Here is a 25671-nt window from a genome sequence, read left to right as displayed (position 1 = left end):
TGATTGCTGCTTGGTGGTATCGATTTAGCACAAACTCTGAAGCGTCAGTTTCAACAGCAAGCAGAACATTTTAAGAGAATATATGATGGAAGAAACTCCTGACTGCAACTTGCCACAACACCCGTGGCCAATTTTTTGCAATTTTTATAGTAGTTGTAAATAAGGTTTTGAACTGGAATAGATTGATGTGCTAAGAGTAACATTAGACATTTTCACATAAACTGAGTTGATTAAGCAAAGAGTCTTCTGACAAAAATGATAATAGGAACATTATTGCCGTTATAAATCATAGTACTTAAGTACATTTAAGGGCAAATACTTAGCAATTACTTTTACTCAAGTGAAAATTTTACATTTACAGCGGGGGACTTGCCCGACTGAATAATAATAATTTTGCATATGGAGGGTGAATACCATTTTTACTAAAGCAAGAAACCCAGTAAAGACTCCAAACCTCTTCACTACAACCGCAACTCTGCACCTACATCATCTGGAGCAGTTCAGAATCAATATTTGTCTAATAATATAACAAAAACATTAAAATGTAAATAAAATACAACCTACTCACCAGAGATGCCGTGCTGCTCAGAGGCTGTAAGCCAGTGGTGCCGCTCGTATTCACTGGTCAGGAAGTGGTGAACAAACCCTTTCTCGGGCTGAGACAAGCTAGCTAGTTTTGGGGTTGGTCAACCTCCTCATGATGTGATATGGGATATGAACTCCTGACCTTCTCATCCAGAGACCAGTGAAGACCAGTTTTTCACAAACAGTTAAAAGCATGTAATTGTGTATTATGTCATGGTACACCGTAGCCATGCAATTTACCTTCACTGGAACTAAAATGCTCATGTATGGTCCAGCATGACAATGCATTTGTTTACCAAGTGGGCTCCATGAAAGACATCGTTTGCCAGGTTTCAAGTGGAAGAACTCGAGTATCCCACACAGAACCCTGCAACCTTATAGGAAAAATCCTGTTTTGTCTTGTTTTCGATTTCTTGTATTTGGGTGAAGTTCATAAACAACATTGGTGTCCTTTAGATGACCTTTTCTCAGGCATTTTCATTAAGTGCCAATAATTCCAGGGAGAACGCATGATGATCTGTCACCCATTTACTGATATAGACAGAAAACAAAGCTGACTATATTGATATTTTTATTTAATTGATAAAGAAGATGCTGTGATCATATCCAAAGAACAGACTTGAACAAAAGACATTCCCTGAGACAAATGCAAATATTTGCAAGCATGTGAGTTGTTAAACGAGCCGGTTTGTCTCAGAGGGTGTGACATTTATCAAAAGAGTGATTAAAATAAAGAAAGGAAAAATCATTGTTAACAGTTAACACTATTGATTTCCTTTCTTCCTTCACTGTGTGTGATGACCTCCTGTGTAACTAATACACCTGGGAGATTTACTGTATAAGGCTATTTTTTGATGAGGTATATGCATTTACACATTTACACATATTTATGGAAACCTTCATCCAAAGAAGATAATTGCAAGTGCATTCAAGAGATCCTTGGAAACTTAGAGACAACACAAGGTCAGCAGTTGGGTGTTATGCATTAATTGGTTTGTATCAAGAGTGTGAGACAATTATCACACTTTGCAATTGTGTGGCATGTGGAAGAGAGAAAAAGGAGACAGAGGGAGAATAGAGTGGTGTGTATATGTTTGATGAGGAGAGTGTCTGTAGATGTGTGTGTGTGTGTGTGTGTGTGTGTGTGTGTGTGTGTGTGTGTGTGTGTGTGTGTGTGTCATTGTGTGTCATTGTGTCAATGTGTGGGTGACTGTGCTCAGCAGGAATTAAGAGAATTGGGTGAAAGGTCCTTTTACAAAGAAATTTTAGCAAGTGTTTGAAACACAAACCAGATGTGTGTGTGTGTGTGTGTGTGTGTGTGTGTGTGTGTGTGTGTGTCTCTTTATAGCCCACTCTTCTCGATTAGTCCTGTCATAAGATCTCATGTGAACAGCAGGGAACGATGGAGACATCTCAAATGCTCCTTCTGCTCTGTGTGTGGGCGCTCAGCAGCCTGGCCCTGCAATCAGGTGAGTAGACACTGTGTGCATGTGAGAGAGAATGGGAAAGACAAGGATAGAGACAGAGACAGAGACAGGGAAAGCTTTTTTCCTTCATATGGAGTAGGTTTATCATTAAGGACATTTTCTTTTGTAAATAATTTAATAAATGTTAATGACACAATTTATTAGATTGGGTTGAGCCACTATATTGTGCAATGTGTGTGCATGTTAACTACTTTTTGCATTTCAATGTGATTCCAGTGTCTGTGAGAAAATGTGTTGTTTTAGGAATTAAGGGAAACACGTTTTCTTCTACATGTTCTCCTTTTCTGTTTCCTGCTGCCATATGCAATATTAATAATTTCATGGTGTAGGTGCAGGTATATATAATTAGTTTATAAGTTTAACATTTCAGTTCTCATTACTTTTCGATAATAAATCACTGAAATAAAATACATTGAATTAAGTCTGTAATTAAACTAAATTGCAATTTGACCAACAGAACCCAATTGCCTAATTCCTTCCCTCCCTGCTATCTGCAACCCACCTAATACCAGCACTTCATTAATGTTTAGTCAGGCTCATTGATTATGTTTGAGATATATGAAAATAAGGAGCTTAATATGATGATGATTATGCTGGTCTGATTGGAGAGTAGCATCATTCAATGTGTTCATATGCATGATAAGATTTTTCACATATTACTATATAATCATTTTAAGCAAAATAAAAACAATATATTTACAAAATTATGATCAATGATTTGAACCAAAAAAAAGAGAAAGAGAGAGAGAGAGAGGGAGAGACATAGAGAAAGAGAGAGAGAGAGAGAGAGAGAGAGAGAGAGAGAGAGAGAGAGAAAGCGAGCAGCTTTTACCTGTAGTTCAGGTCTAAATGCAGTACATTACATAAGTGACATATTTATTCAAAGTACTTAAGTATTTCATATATTTGTCCTGTTCCACAGTGTATAAAAAAAATGCTATAATATACTATACTAACAAATCCTTTATATTTGTGCTCCATATATGATGCTATAGAAGAGGTGATTAAACAGTGCCCAGATAGGATTTTGGGTACTGAGAGGAGACAAACATGCCCAAAAAAATGCCAGCAGGACAGTGATTGTGGCAGCAAGCGACAGTGTTTATGCGATGGGCCGTGCGGACTCAGCTGTGTAGCTCCAGGTCAGACTCTTATACCACGTCAATAACACCTACACACTACTTACATTTGTATATTTGATAAGTGTTATACAGGAGGTCACAGATCAACATAAAAATGTACTTTACATTTTATTGTTAATAAAACATTTGTACAACATACATACAGCATCTCAGTCATATTAAAGCATTCATGATTGGAAATATGTGTTTGTAGGATTTATAATTAAGCTATAAATGTCTTATAAAGTGTAGCTGTAAAACGCATGGTAACTCTAACACCGTTTCAACAGGTCGGACATGCCCATGGCCTCTTCCTGGTGGTCAACACTTCGATGTGGCTCTCCTCTCTCCATTTCCATCTTTCTCTGCTCTCGTGGAAGTACGCTGTCACCCTGGGTACACCATGGCCAATGGCATGGATGCTGTTTTCCGCCGGTGCCAAGGTGACCGACAATGGAGTGATGAAGACCCTGAGTGTACAGGTGGGCAAAAACATGAAAAAAATGCCTTGGCGACACATTAGATAATTCAGTGGTGCTTAGAAACTAGCAAAAAGGGTGTAGATAACTTGTTTGTGATGGATGGTGTTCATTAAAACTGTGTGACGAAATTCATACACTGCAACAATACTATTATTAAATGTACTGCACTGTACTGTACTGTACTGTACTGATTTCAACAACCAGCTAAACATTTCTCGTGATCAAATTCTTTGAGCAAAAAGCAGCATACTGTAATTGACATAAGTTGCATGATGTAAAGTGTGAAACTGAAACTATCCACTTTAATAGGGACACCTATACACTTGACTTTACACATAAACAAGCAGTTTCCAGCCACATAACTGTCACACAGTGTTTCTTCGGTTATTTGCATCATTCAATCTAAACTCTAGTGACTGTTATGTGTGAAAATCCCATTAGAGTTCTAAAATACTCAAACCAGCCCATTCTAGTACCATCAACCAGTAACAGAGATCATACTATTTCTTGAACATTACCTGAAGATCTTGATCTGAGTTTGAATTTATATTTTGCATTGTCTCGCTGCGACATGACTGAACGATCTGAATGATAAAACTGCATTTATAAGTCATTGATATACAGTTGTACATGAGGCATTTTCCCGGACTTCAGATCATTTTTCTTGTCAAATATCTATGATATTGGAAAAAACAACAACCCCACACATACCTGAAGCAGCTTTTAGGTGGTATAAAATATTTGTGGTTGTTATTGGATAACTTGTGCAATTTATTACATGTCAGGTTTTGTCTCTGGGGTTAACCAAATGAAGGAAAGGTAAGCATGTTTAGAGGCGACCCAGCTGTGACATGCATCTTTTCACATACCATTATCTTTTTCATCATCTGTCGTAAGCAAAGATTTAAAATTGTAGGTTGTCATTTTAATCAGGCCAAAACAGTTTCTACAAAATGTTTCATTGCTAATTCATTTTACTAGTAACCTGAATGTAACTTGCTTTCATTTGTGTGTCTATTCTCTCTCTATTTTTTAAAAAATGTTATACTTGTCTAGGCTTGGCTATTTCTGTATGGGGCATTAGATGTGCCTTTAAACCCCTTTATGTCCTTGTGTACACAAACACTGTCTCAGCCCATAACAGCAAAATAAATTGACAGAATGTGTTATGGTCTAAAGCAGAAATTTCATTATGTACGTCATGTAACAGCTTGTTCATTTTCTAGCTATGTTAACAAATCCAGCACGGGTCCTTAAGACATACATTACATGGCCAAATGTATTCAGACACCTGACAGAATATCAATCTTTGAGGTATAGACCCCCTTTGCTGTTATAATAGCCTCCACTCTTTCCACTGGATTTTGGGGCATGGCTGTGGAGGTTTGTGCTCATTTAGCCAACATTTGTTAAGTCCAGCACTGATATTAGGTGAGGAGGACTGGAGGCCTTGCTGTGTTCCAACTCAATTTGAAAATCTTCTATGTGGTTGAGTTCAGGGCTCATTGCAAAACTATTTGGATCTTAATTGAGGTCATTTTGTGCAAAGGTATAGGCTGAGCCCTGTAGGATCCATCATGAGAAATCTTGAAGCTATCGCATACAAAAACCTTTTGGACAGTTATGAAACAGTTGTTGCAAGTAAGTTGAGTACAAAAAAACAACATTTGGATTTTAAAATATCTTGATCGAAACAAAATCTTGATTTTCTTAGTTCAGTGTCAATATGAAGGCAAAGTCATGTAGTTACTGAGGAAGAGTATGCATATATTAGTAGCAGAGGTGCTGTAAAGATGGTATGGGTGATACCAAAGGTCCTGTTTAGATGGGACCAAAAGGGCCAAAGGGATCCATAGAGATTCAGCAGAATGAAAACTGCCTTAACTGCAGGACCAGTCTGGCGTATCATTTCTTTCTAACTTCCTGATTGTTAATGTGTTTTTGTGATTTTTTTTTTTACTTTTGGACACAGCAACACTGCTGCACAAGATGTCCACACAATGCTAATATTTCCGTTTAGAAATCGAGTATAACAAGCCCAAATAAACCCCAAATCTTTTTTTTTATCTTCTTTTCCTTCTGTCTCTCTCGCTCACATACAAAGACAGGTGCACTATGATTTGTGCAAAGCTCTCTGGCATTAAAGTACAAGAGTCTAGTGAGAGCTGCATGAGCTTGACCTGCCTGCCGAGGAGCCCACACACACACTGTACACTGAGAGATATTTCCAGGACTAAAGCGGCAGGCAGAGAGGAGATGTGGGCGTTTAGAGAGCATTCCTACGACAGCACCTGCAGCTCAGTGACATGACAGAGCAGAGAATCCACACGCATGCCAACATTGTAAATGTGTTAGATTTCCTCTCTCTCCAACAGTAAATCACCCACGCATGTTAGAGATTGCCAGATATGAGTCAAGTGAATGTGTGAACAGATCATTCCAGATGGATCGCTGTGAAGCTGTACACTATTCATCTGTCCTCCCATCCACCTACCCACCCACCCACTCATTCATCCATCTTCCCATCCATCAACACCAGTCCTCCTGTACTCCTTTGTGTCCTCTGGCGTTACACTCAGCATCGCTTAAGCATCGAAGTTAGATGCCTCACACTCCGCGATCAAGGGTCACTTCTGCTCCGTAACTTGTCAATGTATACTTTAATACGATTTTTTATAACTCAGGGTTGTTTTGTGTATAATGTATGCATATGTATTATCACAGTATTATGGAATATGCTGGTAAAATTACAAAGCATTTAAGGATAGATAGATCAATAAGATTAAATTATTTCTAATTTCATTTCCACCAACAATAATAAATTATTAAAGAGGAAAATAAAGGTAGCTTTTCATTCCAACATTAGCCAGTTTGATTTGTTAACCCTTTAAGCTCTAGTCTAATTATTCATATTATTTATCATAAACATATTATTCAATAATTGTTCTTGGTAGCTAGGAGAGTAGACCTGCAGTTTAACTGCAGAGTAAAGTACAAGTCAATCTCATTGATGATCTGCCATGCTTTTTTTTTTTCTTATGCAGACTTCTAATGACTCAGAAGTATGAAACAATAATGGTGCTGGAGCATAAGTGCCATGGAGCCATGAACAGATTTTTCAGTCAGACTGAACTCTCACTGTGCTGCAAGCATGAAAGTCTGCTTAATAACGATACACTTACAGAAGCTGTCATATCAAGTGCTTGGGTTTAGACATTGGCTTCTGGCTACAATTAAAAAAAAATATTATGGCTCTAAATATACAGTATGTGATGAGTAATACACCAATGGTCTGATACAAAAGTTAGGAAAAAATCCATAATGTTTTAAGCAAAATAATTTATAATTATCAAATTGGAAGAAAAAAACCCATTGCGTTTTAACATTGCAAAAGTAATATTTTCTAAATAATTAGAAAAGTTTTTATCTTTTCAAAAAGAAAATTGCCTTAGATTACTTTTGCTTTTAGCATCTATAGTGATGGTGACTCAGTTCCGAAAGGGATATCCAGAGTTTTTTATTTGAACTAATAAAGTATTAGAAGAGCTCTTGAGAATGGCAGGGATTCCCATAGGAGGGAATGGTGAAAGGACATAGTGAAATAATGGAACACAGTCATAGCCAGAGATGGTCATGGCTCCCATAAGCATTAAGGGACACCCCATAAAGTAAAGGGGTCTAGGAGGATAACCCAAGAGCTATCACACAATTTGAACACCGAAATTCGTTAACAGGAATTAATCATATCCAAATGCCTAAAAAGAAGAGCTTTTATATGAAGTCTTTTTTATCTTTGAAAGATGTGCTATGTTTATCCACTGGCGCCAGACACGCTGTCCATAGCCAACATTTATTATTTTTTTTCCCTTTTTTTCTCATCAGTTGCTAATGCTGAAACAGAGCCTGAATCTAAACCATCTTGCCCTTTGCCTGATCATGAGTTGCTGTTAGTTGATGGAAGTGTTGCTGTAGGCTCCACCATACAGTACCAGTGCGCTCCTGGGTGAGAGACACAGAGCAAAAGATTCAAAGAAACAGAAAGCCATTTTGCATACTCTCAGTCATCCATTCCTTCCTTTTTGCAGATCTGTGCTGGTTGGAAACAGTGAAAATGTTTGTCACAAGGACCAGACGTGGCGTTACCCACACCCCATCTGTCAACGTAAGGATGCAATGTGTGTATGTGTGTGATAATTTCTGCAGACTTTATCTGAGACCAACAAAGTTCAGTTTTATAAACATGTCAAAGGAGAAGAATCAGATGATGAAATGTGTGAACTGTGTGTGTGTGTGTGTGTGTGTGCGCCATATGAATGAGGTCAGATAGAAATGTCAGCACTGTGTGCGTTGTGTCTGCATATGTACACATCCATATGATTGTGTATTTGTAAGTAATTCCTGCTACACTTTGGGAAATGATGCTAGAGAGTGAACGATAGAGTGAGAAACGAGGACTGTGTAGGTGGGGATGGAGGAGTTAAGGATACTATGCTGCCCTCTGCTGGATTAGTTTGAACCTCTGCCATATTGTTGGTTCCTGTGGTGTTTTCAAAAACCTTGCCTGCCACCTGCAGGGTATTTAAATATACATCAACTGCTGCCCTCTGCATGAGGTATGAGGTCATATAGGTGATTCCGTCACCAGAGTGCTATCTATCTATCTATACCTCAATATATTTTCTTAGTTTTTTTAACAAATGTCTTACGAGGTCACCTTGAATGCCACCATAATCATATACAGTGAGGAAAATAAGTATTTGAACACCCTGCCAGACCTAAACCCAATAGAGAATCTTTAAAGGGAGCTCAAACTCCGTGTTTCTCAGTGACAGGCCAGAAACCTGACTGATCTAGAGAAGATCTGTGTGGAGGAGTGGGCCAAAATCCCTCCTGCAGTGTGTGCAAAACTACAGGAAACGTTTGACCTCTGTAATTGCAAACAAAGGCTACTGTACCAAATATTAACATTGACTTTCTCATGTGTTCAAATACTTATTTGCAGCTGTATCATACAAATAAATAGTTAAAAAATCATACATTGTGATTTCTGGATTTTTTTTTTAGATTATGTCTCTCACAGTGGACATGCACCTACGATGACAATTTCAGACCCCTCCATGATTTCCTATGGGAGAACTTGCAAAATAGCAGGGTGTTCAAATACTTATTTTCCTCACTGTATATAAGGTTTGGACACTCCTTCTCCTGCAGTGTTTTTTTTAATTTATTTATTTTTTAACATTGTACATTAATACTAAAGACATAAAAACTATAAAAGAACACATATGGACATTAGTTAAAAACAACAACAACAACACGTTAGATAACTCAGAATATATTTTAATTAATCAAAGTAGCTCTGTTTGCTTTGATGACAAATTTTCACACTGCTGGCATTCTCCCAGTCAGCTTCCTGAGGTAGTCACCTGGTTTTCAAATTATCTTAAGTAGCTCCCAGAGGTCTCGAGTGCTTGTTGGCTGCTTTTTCTTTGCTTTCCAGTTCAGCTAACCCAAACATCTCAACTAGATTTAGATTGGGTGACTGTGGAGCCCAGGTTATCTGATGCAACATCACAGTCTTTTCTCAACAGTGTATGTTGAAATATATCTGCTACTTGAACATCGATAAGCATTCATTTGAATTGGCAGTTTCTGAGGTTGATATTTCTAACAAACTTCGCTGCAGCAGAGGTAGCTCTTGGTCTTCCGTTCCTGGGACAGCCCCACGAGAGCCTGTTTCGTCATAGCATTTCAAGGTTTTTCTAGACTGCACTTGGGGTTTCATTAAAAGTTCATGAGATTCTTTGGATTTAATGACCTTTATTCTTTAAAGTAATGATGGATTGTCTTTTCTCTTTGCTTAACTGAGTGTTTCTTGCCATAAATTGTATATGTATAGGCAGGAAATGTCACAAATGAACAAATGAAACTCTTGACCAGGCACACCTGCAAATTAAAAACTATTCCAGGTGACTACCTTATAAGGCTGACTGAGAGAATGCCAATGTGTGCAAAGAAAATGTTGCTTCCTCAGAAAATCAAAAACATAAAACAGATTTTGGGCTATTTATCATGTTTTTGTTTGCCACATAATTCCATACATATTCCTTCATAGTTTGGATGTCTTCAGTATTAATGCAAAAATTTTTTATAAAAAAGGTATAAAAACGGAAGAAGGTGTGTGTGTGTGTGTGTGTGTGTGTGTGTGTGTGTATATATATATATATATAGAGAGAGAGAGAGAGAGAGAGAGAGAGAGAGAGAGAGTGTAAATTTTTTTATGTTTTATTTATGTTCTATAGGTGTATTTTGTCCGCCGCCACAGGAAGTTAATAATGGTTACTTGGTGGCTGTGCAAAAATCTAAATACAGCATAGGTGATGCCATATATTATCTTTGCAAAAAGACCTTCCACTTAGATGGGCCTAACCAAGCTACTTGTCAGATTGACGGCACATGGAGCACAGTACCTTTCTGCCGAGGTAAGCGAGGGTCCCTCATACATGTATATAATACTATAATATAAAACCTGAATTAAAATTTACATGTACATATATACATGTACAGTTAGACCCTTTTTGATTCAAGCCAATTATACAGCTGATTTATTCTTGAGCCTAACAAAAAATAATAAATACACAGAAAAGGTTTCAAATTTAAGAAAAAAAACATAATAGTTTATATGTATCATATGGAGACACTTTAATATAAAAGATAAAAAAAAATGTAAACACTCAGACCCTCCACTTTGCTTTAGACTGTGTCACACCACCCTAATGATTGAAGGATAACAGCATGCTTATTTACTTACAAAAATGTCTTTATGTATCTTATGTGTGCTATTTTCTTTACCTCTCTCATCTGCTATTTAGCTCGCTGTCCAATCCCTGCACAGCGCAGTAAGGTGATTGTGGGTGGAGTTAAGAGCTGGCCCTATGACTTGACAGACAGGCTGGTTACTCACGGTGAGAACGTAACATTCTTTTGCAAGCATCCTCAAAAGCATTGCAGTTTCACAGCTACAGAGACATGCTTCGATGGACTGCTCCCTGCTCCCAGTTGCTACCTTGGTTAGACAAAACACCCACACTCACAACACACACACAAAAAATCTAAATGTGAATACTGTGTGTATATAAATACACTATACAGACATAAGTTTGTGAAAACCTGACTAAAAGATTGTGCTTTTTGTACCTTTCATTTCAAATTCAGTTCCCATTTGCTCTTATAACAACCTCTACTCTTCTGGGTTTCATTAGATTTTGGAGTTTGGTTGTGGAGATTCATGCTCAATGGCCACAAAAGCATTAGTAAAAGGAGGAGGCTTGAGGAGGCCTGGGGTGCAGTCAGTGTTCCAGTTAATCTCAAAGGTGTTCAATATGGTTGAGGTCAGAGATCTATAGCAGGCCACTCAAGATCTTCCACTCTAACCCATGTAAACTATATTTCCATGAAGCTGTTTTTGTGCAGAGTGGCATTGTCATATGGCTGGAAAAGGTGTCTCAATACTATTGTCCATATAGTGTATATACATTTATAGTTTTACACTTGCTCATGTATTTTCTCACCTCACACTCCCATCCATAACTCTTCTTCTTACAATTCTTTCAGAACCTACCTGGTTACAGTATACACTCTACCCCCACCGACTGGTATCGGAGATTCATCCATGTGATCCTGATGAGCTGGACACGACCTCCGAGGGAACTTCTCTTACACTTACGTTCTAACTACATGCCCCTTCACCACCACACTCACGGACTTCTTGTTATCAAACTATTCATTTCACCTGTTATAAGATGTAGATACATGTAGAAACATGTTTATCCTTTCACTTCATGCTGTGTTCATGCAGGAGCATAAAAGTAATTAGAATGCTGTTAGGGTCCAGTGAATGCAGTTCATAGTTTACCCACAGGGAGATAAACAGAATTTTGGGAATCATGAATATCATTTAGATTAAGTCTGGAACATTTTCACTCAAAAGATTGTATTGCCACACCAAGCTGCCACTCCTGTGCCCCCGAGCCAGGCCCCTTAACCCCATAGCTGCTCAGCTGTATGAATGAGATAAATGTGAGTCGCTCTGAATAATGATGTCGTAATTGTATTGTAAACTTGTATTTTTTAAAAGATTTTCAAGTCATTCACCTTATTTTACAAATCATTCCAAAAGGCTCTATATTCAAGGGGAAACTTTTATTTTTTAAGCAAAATGTCTTCCCAAGATTTTTCTCAGATAACCTTTAAAATGCCTTTGAACCAAAAAATGATTGAATTCATTCTAATAGCTGGACATCACACACGGACCTGCTGTCAAATGGGGAGCCAATGTTGAGAGAAATGGCAATCAATGTAAATAATCATTTGTAAATAAAGTTACATTTTTATTTAGAAACATTTTCACTTCCTCGTCGGTATAAAACCCTTTGGGATGTGTTGTATATTGAATAAACAAGGCTATATTCAACTGAATGTTTGAAATGGATGTATGTTGTAAATTAGCTGCTATAGTCTTGTTTTGTAAATGTATTAAAATAGCTGAAAGAGATTTCAAGTAATGTGGGACAAACTCTGTTTGTCAAAATCGATCATAGTGTGTACAAGTACAGAGCTTAGCATGACCAAAATGCACTACAACAACATGTGGGAACAGAACAAACACTGTTCAATAAAGTTGTTTACTGAAATAATGAGCAGTACGTGAGCATTTCTAAACAAAACACTCAGTCCGAGCACAACATGATTTATACTGATGACAAAAATATCATTTTGGTTTTATCATTCTTTCATTTGCTTTTATTGTAATGGACGATTTCTCTTTGCATAGTAGTGTAAGCAATTATTTTATTGGAAAAAGTGGTAAATACACCACCTGAAACAAGCTGAAAAATCACTTCCATATAAGCTTAAAATAAGCTTCCATAAAGATCATCTGGAAATGAAATCTGGCACTCTGTGTTGTATATGGTGATTCATAAATTTGTGGTCTGAGAGTTTTGCACACATTCTGCTCTCTGTAACTCTCTGGATTTCTAACCTTTGTTAGACTTTTTTATTTTATTCAAGATACAGTTTGTTACTGAACTACTTTTAACTACTATCAGCATCCAAACAGCAATCCATTTACCTTTAAACTTAAACAAACGTGAACTTGGATGGACAGGAATGGATTTTCTGTAGAGATAGATTGCATCGCTGATTGTGGATAACAAAAAAAAAAGACATCTGAAGAAAATTTGGGGCAAAACAATAAAACTGGATTTTTCGGCTCGTGTGAGGTCCACACGTTGCATTTTCATGCGAACTGTTCACGAAAGTGAACCTGGTAAAGACTAATCCTTGATTGCAACTGTGTTATTTTTCAATTTGAATATTGCATTGTTAAAAAACAATATGGACCAGGACTAACTGAAAAAGTAGGATTATTGAGATTTTTTAAACCCCCACATGCTTAATTTTTTGTAGGTGCTAGAAGAAATATCCTTATTATTGTGTATCTAAAATTCAGGGATTTATTGCAAAACAAAAGGTGTAAAAGAAAATAGAGAGCTGGGACAGTTGAATTATATCTGAAGCGAGGATGCACTGTATTGAGCAAAGTTTATCAAAGGCCAAATTTCACATGGGCTGCTTGGTTTGTTTTTCTCTTTCACAATAAAGAAGCAGTTGGGACATTCCGATTGGTATTTATTATTATAGGTCAAATCTAAATTTGTTACACAAATTATGTAATTAACAAAAGTGCTGACTGACACACACCCATATTAATGCGCATTATAATTTCTATTAATAGCAACCCATTCGCAGGGATGTATTTTCTACATAATCTTTATGTCAAATGTGTTATTATTTATTAAAAAAAAGACTTCTAAATTCTTGCTATGGTGAAGCATGGATTCATTTATTTAATGTTAATGGAGATAAGTGGGTCAGTTTTCAGTTGTCAGTTTTTTTTATCAATCAGTAAGTTTACACCGTGGGAGAATATTTACGAAAAAGAACTTTGTATTTTCTCTGAGTCTCTGTAGCATGACAAGCTGAGATTATTTTCCTGCAAAATGTGTTTATAGCTAATATAACGTAAGAGCTAACAAGTGCTAACTTGTGTCAAAGATTCTCTGCAAAATTATGGCAAATATGAATGTCAGAAAAACAGTATATGGCACATTAATAAAGTAAAATTAGAGGGTAGGGTTAGGGTACATTATTGTTACAATTACAAATATTGTATTCAAAATAGGCAAAAAAAAAAAAAAAGTTACATAAGAAAAATAAAACACATTGGGATGTGGTGTGAAATGTATTATGAGTAAAAACCAAATTGTTTTTTGCACTGGCTGGCATCAGCTACTTCTGACCTTCTCTCTACTGCTCCATCAACATTCCTCAAAGCAAATACAATACTGTTGCTCACGGATGGTCACCTTTTCCCTCACCCAGGCTTCCACTACTCTTTCCCATAACTTCATGGTGTGACTGATCAACTTAATTCCCCTGTAGTTACTGCAGGTCTGCACATCTCCCTTATGCTTAAAGATTGGTACCAGCACACTCCTTCTCCATTCCTCAGGCATCCTCTCCCCTTCCAGAATCTTGTTAAACAATCTGGTTAAAAACTCCACTGCCATCTCTCCTAAACATCTTCACGCTTCTACAGGTATGTCATCTGGTCCAACCGCCTTTTCCACTCTTCATCATCTTAATCGCTGCTCTCACTTCCTCTTTACTAATCCTACACACTTCCTGCTTCACAATCTCCACACCATCCAACCTTCTCTCTCTTTCACACTCTCCTCACTAGTCAACACACTTCCATCTCCATCCTTTATTGCTCTAACTTGCAACATCCTTTCCAGCTCAGTCCCTCTGCCATGCCAATAGGTACAAATCCTTTTCTCCTTCCTTAGTGTCCAACTTCTCATACAGCTCCTCAATTGCCTTTTTGTTTTCTTTCGCCACATCCCTCTTCACCTGCTACCGCAACTCCTTGTACTCCTGCCTACTGTTCTCATCATTCTGTCGACCCAAGACTAGGGTTGCACAAGCCAGTGCACTCTTAGTGCCGGTCCCAAGCCCGGATAAATAGGGAGGGTTGCGTTAGGAAGGGAATCCAGCGTAAAACATGTGCCACATCAAATATGCGGATCACAAACCACAACCCCATACCGGATCGGTCAAGGCCCGGGTTACCAGTGCCGTCTAAACATTATTATTACTAACCTTGTCGGGGACTGACGCACCAAACTGCGACACCACTACAAGCCCCGCCCCCTACGCCCCACTGTCCCCGCCCACCCATTCATTCATATTTGGTGTTCCGGAAGTGCGCGAGGGTCGGGTTAGCCAGTGCCTGCGCGAGCTGACTCGTGGGGTGAGAAACAGTTTCGTGTTGAATATTTCAATTCCAAATAAATAAGGAAGTGTCATTGCGGGGCTTCGGTGGGGTCCTGATGGAGAGATAGAGCCTGTGGCTTGAACGCTGGCGTTGCACACTTCGGAAAGTTTGAGGGCTGGTTTGTAGGCGCACGGTGTCACCGGCTCGAACCCTCGGTACGCAGAAAATGGCTGGTCGCAGGTCCGAGCGCGGAGGCTCTCCTCGCAGTGCGGCAGGAGAGCAAGGCGTAAGCCTGGGCTTCGCCACGGGCACGAATTAGAAACGCGTTTAGCGACACGGGTTCGAGTGAGACACAGCGTCAAAAAGAATGGTAGGATACATAAAGGGGTTTTTCTTTCTTTTTCTTTCTTTTTTTTTAATCGGACCTCCGACTCCGTGTAATGGCGTCCGTTCGTGCCCGTGTCGCTTCCTCCCGCAGGACGTTTCATGTCAAACCCCGAGACGGAGACTGTTCCCTGATGCATGCAACCGTGTTTATTAAAAAAAATCATTAAAAGAACTAAACGACGCTATTGGCAACTAGGACCGACCAGCTGGTTAACCCTGGGAGGTTGAGGTCGGGGTGGGGGAGTGTGTGGGGGGTGTATATACTTATTCACATCATCCAAAACAAGCTACACTAGATGTACGGTACATGTGTCAGGTCTGGAACCATCTTTTGGAGCGTATGCAAGGTAGAATCTTATAATATGAGTCTCCAGAAAGTGTGTGCATGAATGATAAGGGATTTTTATATAGATTATAAACTCAGACACAGATCATCATCATCATCATCATCATCATCATCGTGGTAGACAGAACAGCCAAGTGCTTCAGGAGAGGATGAAGAAGTTTGCTGAGACGATACTAAAACTATAAATGTTGTCGAAGTGCAGTGTAGTGAACTTACATCTCACCACACAAAAAAAGTGCAGCATTTAAAGGGACTAAACAGACACATAATGGCTTTTGATTCACAAAACTGATGCTACTTACTAATGAGATGTTTCTGACGATGAGGAAATAAAACCAACCTTTCCCTTTTTTGAAACAAACGAACACGTGGCCCGTGCGTTCCCGAAGTGATTCACTTTTCCATGTTCTCAATAGGTCACACGTCGAAAGTATGAAAGCTACCAAGTGCATTTTATGTGACATGAAATGGGTCCCTGGATCTTGACCCCATCTTCGAATCTTGGGGTGTCAGAATCCGAAGGCAGAAAGTGATGAAAGAGGTAATGATTACAAATTACTTGTATATTTGTGTACCAGCGATAATGAGTTTCATTTTAGATCTTAGCAATTGTGTTGAAGGAAAAGGTTTTGTGCAACATGAAGAGCAACTGGGTGGCATGTTGGTGCAGTAGGTAGCGTGGTTTGGTCCTTAGCTCAGGTTCCTGTGTCTGTGTGTGTCTGTGTGTGTGTGTGTGTGTGTGTGTGTGTGTGTGTGTGTGTGTGTGGACTATGGGTTTTGCATTTTTTTTGTTGTGGGTTCCTCTGCCAAAACATGGCAGCAGATGCACTACTACACTACACTACTTTGCTCTAGATTTGAATGAACCTGTGCTGACCAGCATCTACCTAAACAAACTGCTTTTGACTCTTTCTTGTTAATTGGTTACTTAATTATTATAGATGAATTGCACATTAAATAGTATTGAGTATTGTTTTAATTGTTTATTGTAAGAAATTCGACTGTATCGATAAACTATGCATGCTAATATTAAATGGGAGAAGTCATATAAATAATTGTAACATTATTATACTAACTCAGTCCAAAAATATCATTTCAGAAGGTCTAGTGTAATAATATAATATACTCTATTCTCCTAAAGTAACAGACAAGAATATTGTTAATAGGAGTATGTAACGACACATGAGCTATCGTGTAGTATACATCAGTGCACCTGTTTAATGTACAGTATAGCACACAATGGACTGTGCTGCGATACATTTTGTTTCAGCGCTAGCGTAACTGCAACTTGCCGCAGATTTAAACATTTAATTTATTAATAAATTAAATGTCACACTTTTTACATGTTCCAGTTAGTTATTTGGAGCGTGTTTTTTTTTTTTTTTTTGGTTGTAGTTGTATTATGAGCAATCGTTTGCTCACCAGCTGCTCATCTCAATGAAATGCAGCGTGTCATGATACTGAGAATCCAGAAAGCAGTCAACTGTCCTGAAGACTTTCCCATGAAAGACAGTAAACTGTAATGATTTTACATAGCGGAAAACCACAAAATAATTTTCTTTGTTTTTTTTGTATTTTTCGGACTATAAGCCGCTACTCTTTCCCCACGTTTTGAACCCCGTGGCTTAAACAACGAAGCGGCTAATTTATGAATTTTTCCTGGCTTTTTCCCGGTTTCACAAACTTTAAGCCCAAAAACTGAACCCCATAACATTAGACCAATGAAATTTCCGAACGGAAACGAAAAAACGCACCTCACCTGTGTTCTGAGCTGCACGGCTTCGGGAGAAATAACTTCCATCGGACGTTACGGGTTAGTCAAAGAAACTTAGAAATGAGCATCAGAAAATAATAAGGACATAATCCTCAGTCTTACACACACGCAGTAATACCGGAAAAAATGCAGTGACATGCTATTCCCAAAATACCGCTCTGCTCCTAATGGAAGCGCAACATATTTCACCCGTTACACCGTGTGTAACGTGTCTGTTGTTAAAGCCTGTGTAAAGTACGTTAGTGTGCGGCTTATAGACAGGTTTGGCTTATTTATGTTAAAAATAAAAATATCTGTAAAATTCAGTGGGTTATATATATTATATATGGGTGCGCTTTATAGTCCGGAAATCACGCTACTGTCAGAGCCGTGCTGTAATGGAATATGAATGCACGCATTCTGATTTGAGAATTCAGCTATACTATGGTCTAAAAGCAGGCAGTAGTTTCAAATAGTTTTTAACTTTAGGTTATAAGAGATTTATGTCTCCTAGTGCACTCTGATTCGTGGCCATTGGTACGGCATGGTGCGAAATGATTTGAAGCGAGTGCAGTTTTGTCTGGAAAAGCATTTGTGGCAAGAGTGGTATATAATGTGTATACTTAATTTCTTTACAACCATAGCTATAAATGCTTTATATAAAAAAACAAAAAACTGTCTATATAACACTGTCTATTTTTTGTAATATCTTTATTTGTAAAAAACTGAGCTTTTTTGTTTACATTTTTACAATTAGTAAACACCCAATTTTTGAACATATGAATATTGTGATTTATCTTTCCACAAAAAAGTGATTTTTATTTTAGGTCCTGCTACAACATATAAAAACATTATCACCATACTTTGTTCTTTTCCAGATTAATGACCTGTCCTAGTCACAGTCCCAAGGATGGAGATGGATGGTTCCACCAGAAGAGAAAATGCTTCTGTTTGCTTGGTTTATACACTTAGATCTGGAAGGAAAGTTTCAGTGAATTCTCAGGTAATAGTAAACTGACTAGTGCGCTTTGAGTGACTCCATCGCTCCTTCTCTGGTGAGCTAACAACCAAAGTTAGCATATTCTTGTTACAAACAACAGAGGATGTTGTTCAGGACCGTAGCCATCCGAGTGGAGTGAAAAGTAGGGTTTTATGGATACGGTTGTAAATTAAAGAACCTTAATGGAATTCAGCCTGAAAACCAAATACCCCGTCCATCTCAGGAGTATCTGAAGAATTGTGTGGTACCAGTAAAGACAATGTAAGGAGGAGTACCACACCATGCCTCTGATTCAATTTCATTCAAGAATTCTGTTCAAACAATCAACCTGTCGGAAATGGTGTCACCATGCTTGAATTCACACCAGAGAATGTACAAATAGCTTCATAGCTGTCACGTGGCATGAGTACAAACGCCATTTAAACAGAAATGAACGAACCAATAACCAAAGCGCTATATTTGAAACCTAACCTCTTATCCAGCGATTACCCTGTGAAGGACCTTCACCGACAATCCTCTCCAAGGAATAAAAGTAATAAACAATATGACAAAAGTCTCGTTACCAAAGAGGAGGTGAAGATATGGGACTTTGCCAGTGTTCCTGGGTCTGAGGCGTTCGAAAAGACCAGAGACTGTGTGGACAAACCATGTACAGACCAACTTCAGGTGTGCAACAGTGCAAACTGTACATCTACACTTCCTTTGTATGAAAAACAGAAAGGATTTGAAGTAGCAATGCCTGAAGCTGTTACTAGTGTTAAAGAAGCCATGGGACAGGAAGAGGTCTATGCAGCACTGGATTTAAGCCTGCCAAAAACGAATGTCAGGGATAACAAAGAAAAATGTATATGGGATCGGGATCCTGAATACCAGATTTCATTAATAATGGAGGTAGATGAGATCAAGGACGACACTCAGAATGTGGAAGTGGTGCAAGATGACGACGATGAAATTTACTGGTCTGACTTGGGAAATGACCATATGAGCAACTTTCACCTAGAAAACTGGGATCAGTGTCCTTCTACGTCACACGTAGCCATACCATCTACATATGGATCAGTCATGTGTCCGGATCCAAAGGACACCCTTCTCATAGATGACCAAGGTATTCCCTACACTCTTACTCCAGATGGTCAAAGAGTTCCACAGATTGATCTTTCAGAAATCCCAGTGACTGGGAGAGGATCTACAGAGTCTGACATCGAGATGTCTTTGGGTATTCAGGATGCGGATCCTGATCGAGAGTTGTTGATTTTGAAGGGCTCAGCGACTGGTGTCTCAACAGATAGCTCACAAGCTACCATAGAGGTGGAGAAGAAATCTCCCAATGATTCCATGGTCGAGACCGAGCCACCTGCCTTGACCAAAATGTCCACCTTGCCTTCCCTTCCTATACAGATTATGGCTAGTGATACTGACTCAAACACTCCTATTCTCCTTCTCCCACCATCTCATCTTCAGACACTTACAGCTTCAACAACTAATGCTAAATCTGAACTAATGGCTCTGTCGCTACCTTTTGGCCTGGCGTCAAATACACAGTCCACCCCGGTCGTACTTGTTCTTTCGTCAACAGATGTGTCCTGTGGAATTCAGTCGTCCTCACTTTCAGGACATTTTCCTTCAGTTTCCTCCGCGTCGTCTGTTGCACCTCCCTCATCTTCGAGTTCACCTGGTCCAAAACCGGAACCTGTCTCCAGTACAACTGCTATAAATCTCTCAGGACAAAATAAATCCTGTAATTATTCTGCAGCCCCTACCTCACCCATTGCTTCCTCCAGGACTTCCTCAGTGAACTCTTCAAATCTGGCTAAGCAACTGAAAACTAATACCTGCTCAGACATGCCCACTTCTTTCCAGGAAGCACTGCTTAGATTAGCTGTATCTGCTGAGCAAAAAAATGAAAACCGACCCAAAGGCATTGACAAATCTGCAGTCTTTGAAGCAACTCAGGCACCAGAGGAACATGAACAAGTGTCACCAGCCTCTGAGCCAGACTCTGTCTCCTTATATAGTACCGACTCTTTATTCAGAATCCCTACTGAAGACCTCCCGCTTCAGTCCTCTATTTCCCCTCCTAGTCCAGACTCACCAAAACTTTTTAGCAACCATTCAAAAAAAGAGGATCCTCAGGCATTAGGCCCACGTCGCATTCTTTACTGCCAGTATTGCCCACGGGTTTTCTACTACCTCTCAGACCTTGAACGCCACTCCATCACACACTCCCAGAAGAAGCCGCACGTATGCCAGCTGTGCAGCAAAGCTTTCAAACGCTCCAGCCATCTAGAGCGGCACAAGCATATCCATACAGGTGAGCGCAACTTCGAGTGCCAGCTTTGCCCACGGCGTTTCCGAGAAGCTGCCGAGCTGACGAGGCACCAGCGGGTCCACACAGGTGAAAAGCCTTACCAGTGTCTGTTATGTCATATGCGGTTTGCTGAGCGTAACACTCTGAGGCGGCACACTAAGCGCAAGCATCAGGGTCAGCAGCAGGAAGCGATGAACACAAAAGTCAAGCCAGAAGCGGATGGCGTTTCGCTCGTCGGCATGCACGAGCAGCAGGAAGAAAACGCAGAGTGGTATATCTCAACATTGACTGAAATGGAGTCTGACAATGACACAGGAGGAGAATGATATTTAAATATTGTAATGCGGCTTCATTTAAATATTTAGGTGTTATTATTATTTTTTTTTATAGCCACAATGAATTTTTCTTTTGTATTTCGATACTATACTGTTCATCAAGTATGCAGTGAAAATTTCCACTGAAATCCACTTACAGACCGGAAGGTATTGGTAAAACTTCGGCTTTGTTATTCTTTTACCTCCTTTTTTATTTTTACCCATAATACTTAGCATGTCTTAATAATACGAGTGCACATTTCTTACTCTGGTTTAATCCGATTCGTCGACTCTCAATGAGTGCTTTTCCTGTGACCTTTTAAAACACCTCGCAAACTTCATTACCAAGTAACGCATTGCGCCCCAAGATGCGCCGAGGCACCTTCAGAGGTCTGGAGTATACTGAGGTGTTCATTACTTATTTTTATTTAAAAATTTGTACAGTTTATTTTATTTAATTTTTTTACTATCGTGCCTTGAAATACATTTCATCTTTCACTTGCTTATAGCTTTTCGAAAGTAATGCACACTGTGAAAGTTAAAAGCTTCTCCTCAGCGTGATTCTTACTGCTTTCAATTTGCTGTGGACATAGAAGTGTTCCACGTATCACTGTCTGTCCCTAGAAGTCGTTGCGCTAGAAGTCGTCGCTCTTTTGAAGTTGTTCTATGATATTCCACTGCAGTCTGGTATAATATGATTAGTACTAAGAAGTGTAAATAACATTTAAAAGCATTTTTGGTGTATATTTATAGATAGTGTTCGGCCGTCTAATTTAATTTTCTTGTCTTTAATTTGAGTGTGACTCAAAGCAATGCACATCAGCAGAGTAAATATACTGTGTAATATGTTAATATATTCCCTGTAAATAACTAAAGATCATCCTAGGTCTGATCGCCCTGGGGTTAATTTAAAAACTCTATAGCGTGTCTTTCCGATATGATTCGCAATCTGAATATTTGCACATTTTAATTAAAGTATGCTCGCTGACCCTTCTCTTTCACTTACTTCTTAGGATCAATTGTGCAGGCAGTCTGTTCTGCTTTAGCATCACTGGACCGCAAATATCAAAAAGCAGCTTAGCCAGGGATAAGAAATATTATCCAATTGACACAATTGGGGTCGCAGTATTTTGTTGTACTTAATGTATATTCGAAATGATCCGTTTTATTTATTGAAATCATTATAGTACACGAGACTTGCCACGGTGCTACGTAACAAAGATGTAAAAGTCCTTGAAAGAGGGTGCTGTAAGCCTTACAAATGATTATTTTCAAAAGAATAAGCAAATCGACTGCCTGCAACGTAAATGCAGGTCATAATGTATATTGTAGTATCCATATTACTGGATAAGACCAAGCACTTCTATGAAACACAAACCACTGGGTTATATTTGACACACATGCATAATAATGAGCGTACAGTATGCCATCGCCTCTGTCACACTGTCTCAAATCTAAATAAAATGCCTTAAAATAAAACCTTATTGACATTTTCATTATCATAAAAAATATATTTTCTGTTGCCACTGTAGTGCCAGAAAATGTTTGAATGGTTTTAGAAAGTTTTAGACAGTTAGACAGAAAAGCATCTCGGAATGGCGGATGAGCTACAACATCAGCAGCTCACTTCAGGTTCCACTCCTGTCAGCCATGAACAGGAATGTGAGGCACAAACTCCCCCAAACTGGACAGTTAATATTTGAAAGAAAAAAAAAAACATCCGTCTTTTAGACTTCGTGTCCAGTTTGAGTGAATCGGTGCCTTGGGTTTCTGCTTTTAGAAAACATGATGGTGTTTTTGTTTTGTTTTAACTGTCGTAGCTCAACAATCACAGAATTGAATGTGCCGTAGTTGTAAAGAGTAATTATTTGAGTTGAGACTTTGTTAGCCATTCTGTGTAAATCTCTGGAGAGGAAAAAGCTTCTGGAACCAACAACCACACCACGGTCACAGAGTCCACAGTTTTCCCCTATTTTGTTCCACATGATTGGCCGATTTAGATAACTGCATGTATTCAGGTACAGGTTTCTCTAATAAAGTATGGAACAGGTTTATGTATTTACATAATTTTTGCGTGGCTTCCATTTACACCATAACCTTGCAGGGCAGTTTGTACCTGTGTCTGTGTGCACATTTGTATTTTTTTTTATAGTTGGGAAAGATCTGACAGTTTTGATTGGCCAAATGTCTTCATTATTAGTGCATTGCATTAATTATCTGTGTTGATAATTTGACCACTATAAGGTCCCCACAAGGATAATAAGGCAATGTGTGTGTGTGTGTGCGTGCGTGTGCGTGCGCGTGTGTGCGCGCGTGCGTGCGTGCGCGTGTGTGCGCGCGTGCGTGCGCATGCATGCGTGCGTGCGTGCGCGTGTGTGCGCGCGTGCGTGCGCATGCATGCGTGCGTGCGTGCTCTGGGTGTGCACCCCAGATGTGCCTTTGGTCTGTGTTCCATTTGGCAGCATCTTCAAAAGAGAGGATGCTGTATGAGAAGCAACCTGACAGAGTGCGAGTTTGTTAGCGACTCGCTCTTTCCCTGTTATGACGCATATTTAAAAAAAAATGTTACATGTATGTTCTGATTTTTTTTTTTTTTTAAATAGGTGTGAGTCTTTTTTCCTCCCTCCTGCAAAGCATGTAAATGTAATCCTTTCCCCATTAGCTAGTAAGCCTAGTGCCCATGGACACATGCCAGGTTCAAACTAGCTTAGGCCTCAGAAATAGTTATTTATTTATTTATTTGATTTGATTAGATTTTTATTTCCATCTCCATATTTAAACATTGGACAAACTCAACATGTTGGGCATTACAATGTCTCATGAATAGTTTTCCTGTGAAAGGCTTTTATAACTGTCTTTTTCATCGCTAAGTATTCTAATCTTTACCCTTTATGTAGTTATTTTAGTGCCAGCCAGAAAAAAAAAAAGCAGGCAATTGCCAGTTGCTGACTTCTCGTCTGTCCTCATATAACCAATCATGACCTTGCTCTGGCGTGAGACGACGCTCATTGCACGCCGCTGCCACTGGATGGCAAACTTACTCCAGATTTCTGTGTGCGGCGCAAAATACGGCACAACCTTCCCCGCATACTGTCTTATATTTAATGAAGCTCTCTGTGCTGATACACTGACAAATCGAGAATGTGCAGCATTCTGTGGTTTCGTACATTGACCAAACCTAGTTCTGCACTAAAGCCTTATGTAAGACTATAATAACATGCTGCCCTTTTGTTTTCTCATTAGTTTTTCCATATGTGACTGAACTGGAACTGATTGTACACTCTGTACTGAAGAACAGAGAAGCCACAACACTGTAAGCAGCAGCATGTGCTTTTCATGCTGCGCCACTCAAAAGACACAGGCTGACCAAACGAGACCGGGGGAGGGTGTGTGTGTTTGTGTGTTGGGGGGGCTGTATAAAAGGAGTGTAACAGGTGTTAATCAGTAAGGGAATCCCAAAAGGGGGGCATATATATACACTTGACAAGGCAGTGATAGATTACATCATTTTCCCTTCACGTCCTTAGACATGCCACTGTGTGTGTGTGAGTGTGGGTGAGTCATTGCTGTGCACGGCAGAGAACAATCCAGTGGACCTTCATGCAAAGCCGACATTTTGACCTGAGCGAACAGAACATAACCACCCTCCCCATCGTGTTCAGAGTTCCTGATATATTTCATTCTGTCTCATCTGAATGCGATCCCTTACTAATGTTTTACTCATTTAGATGCTTCGCAGGCTTTAACATCTGCTTCTTTCAGTCCTGAGCTCTATATATACAATCTGCATAAAATAATTAGGATTGAACTTCCTGCACTCCAGTGCGCTCTCGTTCTCTATCCCCCCCCCTCTCTCTCTCTCAGCCTCTCTCTTTCTCACTTACTCTTCCTCCTGCCTGATCTATCTGTATGTCTGTCTGTATGTCTGTCTCCCTCCCACCCTCCTTCTCTATCACCAGCCCATCCTTCCCTTACCACACACACACACACACTGACCTGCTGATGCAGCAGCACACACTGACATGCCTGTCAAAGTGGCTGAACAGGTGGTGCTGTAATGACCACCCTCTGCCCATCCCCCATTCCCCTTCACCCACGTACATACACACAAACACCCACACACACATCTAAATTGATAGATTGATCCACAGTATTCCACACTGTTCTCACTGTTGTATGTAAAAGTCAGTAATTTACATATAGTGAGGTCACTGCACATACCAGAAGAAAAACCCAAAACATACATGAAATATTTTTTCAGCTAGGATTCTACCATGTCATCTCTCCCTCTCTCACACGCCACACACAGAACTGTCTCTGCTGAAATATTTTTATGGCAATAATTGGTGATATAACTGTAATAAAAAATAAACTTTTGGACATTTGAATCTACAAAAAAAAATTTCCCCACAATGTCTCTATAAAGTCCACACAAAAACTGTCAGATATTCCTATCCTTGTGAAAGCATTTATTGTGGAGTCATGTGTACTGCGGGTGTAACGGAACACACGAAGCACCATGGGATCAGTGGTACACTGAGAAATCT

General features: G+C 39.3%; 2 protein-coding genes across 7 annotated transcripts; both read left to right on the top strand.

Annotated features, from left to right (window-relative positions):
- The first annotated feature begins 1959 nt into the window (after positions 1-1959).
- ntd5 (ntl-dependent gene 5) lies at positions 1960-14183 on the top strand. Of its 4 annotated transcripts, none has more exons than XM_046846248.1 (8): positions 1960-2054; positions 3071-3214; positions 3484-3675; positions 7558-7678; positions 7761-7837; positions 9978-10157; positions 10548-10745; positions 11290-14183. In XM_046846248.1, exons 1-8 carry the CDS (start codon positions 1988-1990, stop codon positions 11406-11408), a joined length of 1098 nt encoding a protein of 365 aa, XP_046702204.1. In that variant the 5' UTR covers positions 1960-1987; the 3' UTR covers positions 11409-14183. The 4 variants fall into 4 exon arrangements, with proteins under 4 accessions (XP_046702204.1, XP_046702205.1, XP_046702203.1 ...); XM_046846249.1 differs by having other exon boundaries at positions 3068-3214; positions 10548-10640; XM_046846247.1 differs by having other exon boundaries at positions 3068-3214.
- An 816-nt stretch (positions 14184-14999) lies between these two features.
- On the top strand, positions 15000-23412 carry LOC124384567 (zinc finger protein 236). 3 transcript variants are annotated; one of them, XM_046847526.1, is made up of 3 exons: positions 15000-15052; positions 16166-16290; positions 18381-23412. In XM_046847526.1, the coding sequence occupies exon 3, from the start codon at positions 18932-18934 to the stop codon at positions 21134-21136; it is 2205 nt and encodes a 734-aa protein (XP_046703482.1). In that variant the 5' UTR covers positions 15000-15052; positions 16166-16290; positions 18381-18931; the 3' UTR covers positions 21137-23412. The 3 variants fall into 3 exon arrangements, with proteins under 3 accessions (XP_046703482.1, XP_046703481.1, XP_046703480.1); XM_046847525.1 differs by having other exon boundaries at positions 15021-15386; XM_046847524.1 differs by having other exon boundaries at positions 15021-15750.
- Positions 23413-25671: the final 2259 nt, after the last annotated feature.

This window comes from Silurus meridionalis, chromosome 4 (assembly GCF_014805685.1).
Source record: "Silurus meridionalis isolate SWU-2019-XX chromosome 4, ASM1480568v1, whole genome shotgun sequence".
NCBI lineage: Eukaryota > Metazoa > Chordata > Actinopteri > Siluriformes > Siluridae > Silurus > Silurus meridionalis.
The sequence above is the reverse complement of the archived record's forward strand: the minus strand, read 5'-3'. Positions and strand labels throughout refer to the sequence as shown.